Source organism: Pteropus alecto, unplaced genomic scaffold (assembly GCF_000325575.1).
Source record: "Pteropus alecto unplaced genomic scaffold, ASM32557v1 scaffold20, whole genome shotgun sequence".
NCBI lineage: Eukaryota > Metazoa > Chordata > Mammalia > Chiroptera > Pteropodidae > Pteropus > Pteropus alecto.
This window is the reverse complement of record NW_006436298.1, coordinates 11,464,235-11,465,179: the sequence shown is the minus strand read 5'-3', so window position 1 is coordinate 11,465,179 and position 945 is coordinate 11,464,235. Positions and strand designations below refer to the sequence as shown.

Genomic DNA, 945 nt, shown 5'->3' with positions numbered 1-945 from the left:
CTCTTTCCTTCCCCAGGAAGAAGGCAGTGGCATGCAAGACGTCAGCAGCATGGGTGGAGTTGTGGTAGGCATTGGAGGAATGGTAGTTGGCTTCGATCACTTGGAGCCAGGCCCGAAGAGTAGTTTCAGAACAGCGTAAAAATTCACATACTCCAAACCGGGAAAAGACCTTTAAGCCCAGATAGACCAGTGGCCTGGAAAACAGGAAAACAAACCCTGTTTTATTGTATTCACTGGTCCAGAAACTGCTTTCTTTGATGGTACTGGGGAATGCGGGTATTTTTCTTCTGATACTTATTTCATTCACATGCACAGGGGCACAAAAGTATCTCTTCCTCAAATTAGAAGGAGATAGAGCAATGCTTCCTCACTAGCCACTCATTTACAACTAGGTGCCTCACAGCGGTCAGTCCAAATGATTTCTAGATTGTCTTAGTCATCTGCCCTTCAGTGGCTCTGACAACCAAGAAAGGTCCCCGGTAATCCCTCGCCATCTGCACTTCTACATAAACTCTGTACTTCCTTTGTGTCCCCTGAAGAAGTTTTTGAGCCTAAGGACACAATAAGAATAACTGGCGGAGTCTCAGCAAAGTCATATCATTTAGAGACATATTACTTATTTACAGGTGATAATCATTCTCATCCTATAGACCAACACTCCTGGAAGAAGTGCCTTCTCCGACTCCGAAGAGGACTTTCTGGGTTATCTAATGTTCCCCCTGCATACTAGATGAATCAAAAGAAAAGCCTATAGTGCCCTCAAATTCATTTTGTAATGTGGGGCTTCAACAAGTTTGGGGTTGAGAATACTTAGAACTTTTGGCTCACTAACACACAGCAATGACCTGGGCAGACCTGAAAAGGACACTCAGTATTTCCTCATCCTGGGTTGTCACCAGGCTGATCCCACATACCAACTACTACTACATTCTTTCCACAAAGGAG

At 44.4% G+C, this 945-nt stretch overlaps 1 protein-coding gene across 1 annotated transcript in view; it reads right to left on the bottom strand.

Moving 5' to 3' along the window:
* PDE8B (phosphodiesterase 8B) overlaps positions 1–945 on the bottom strand; it is a 215,120-nt gene that overhangs the window by 12,713 nt on the left and 201,462 nt on the right. Inside the window, exon 17 of the mRNA XM_025047845.1 lies at positions 1–194. Coding sequence (XP_024903613.1) covers positions 1–194 — 194 coding nt within the window. The remainder of the gene's footprint in view (positions 195–945) is intronic.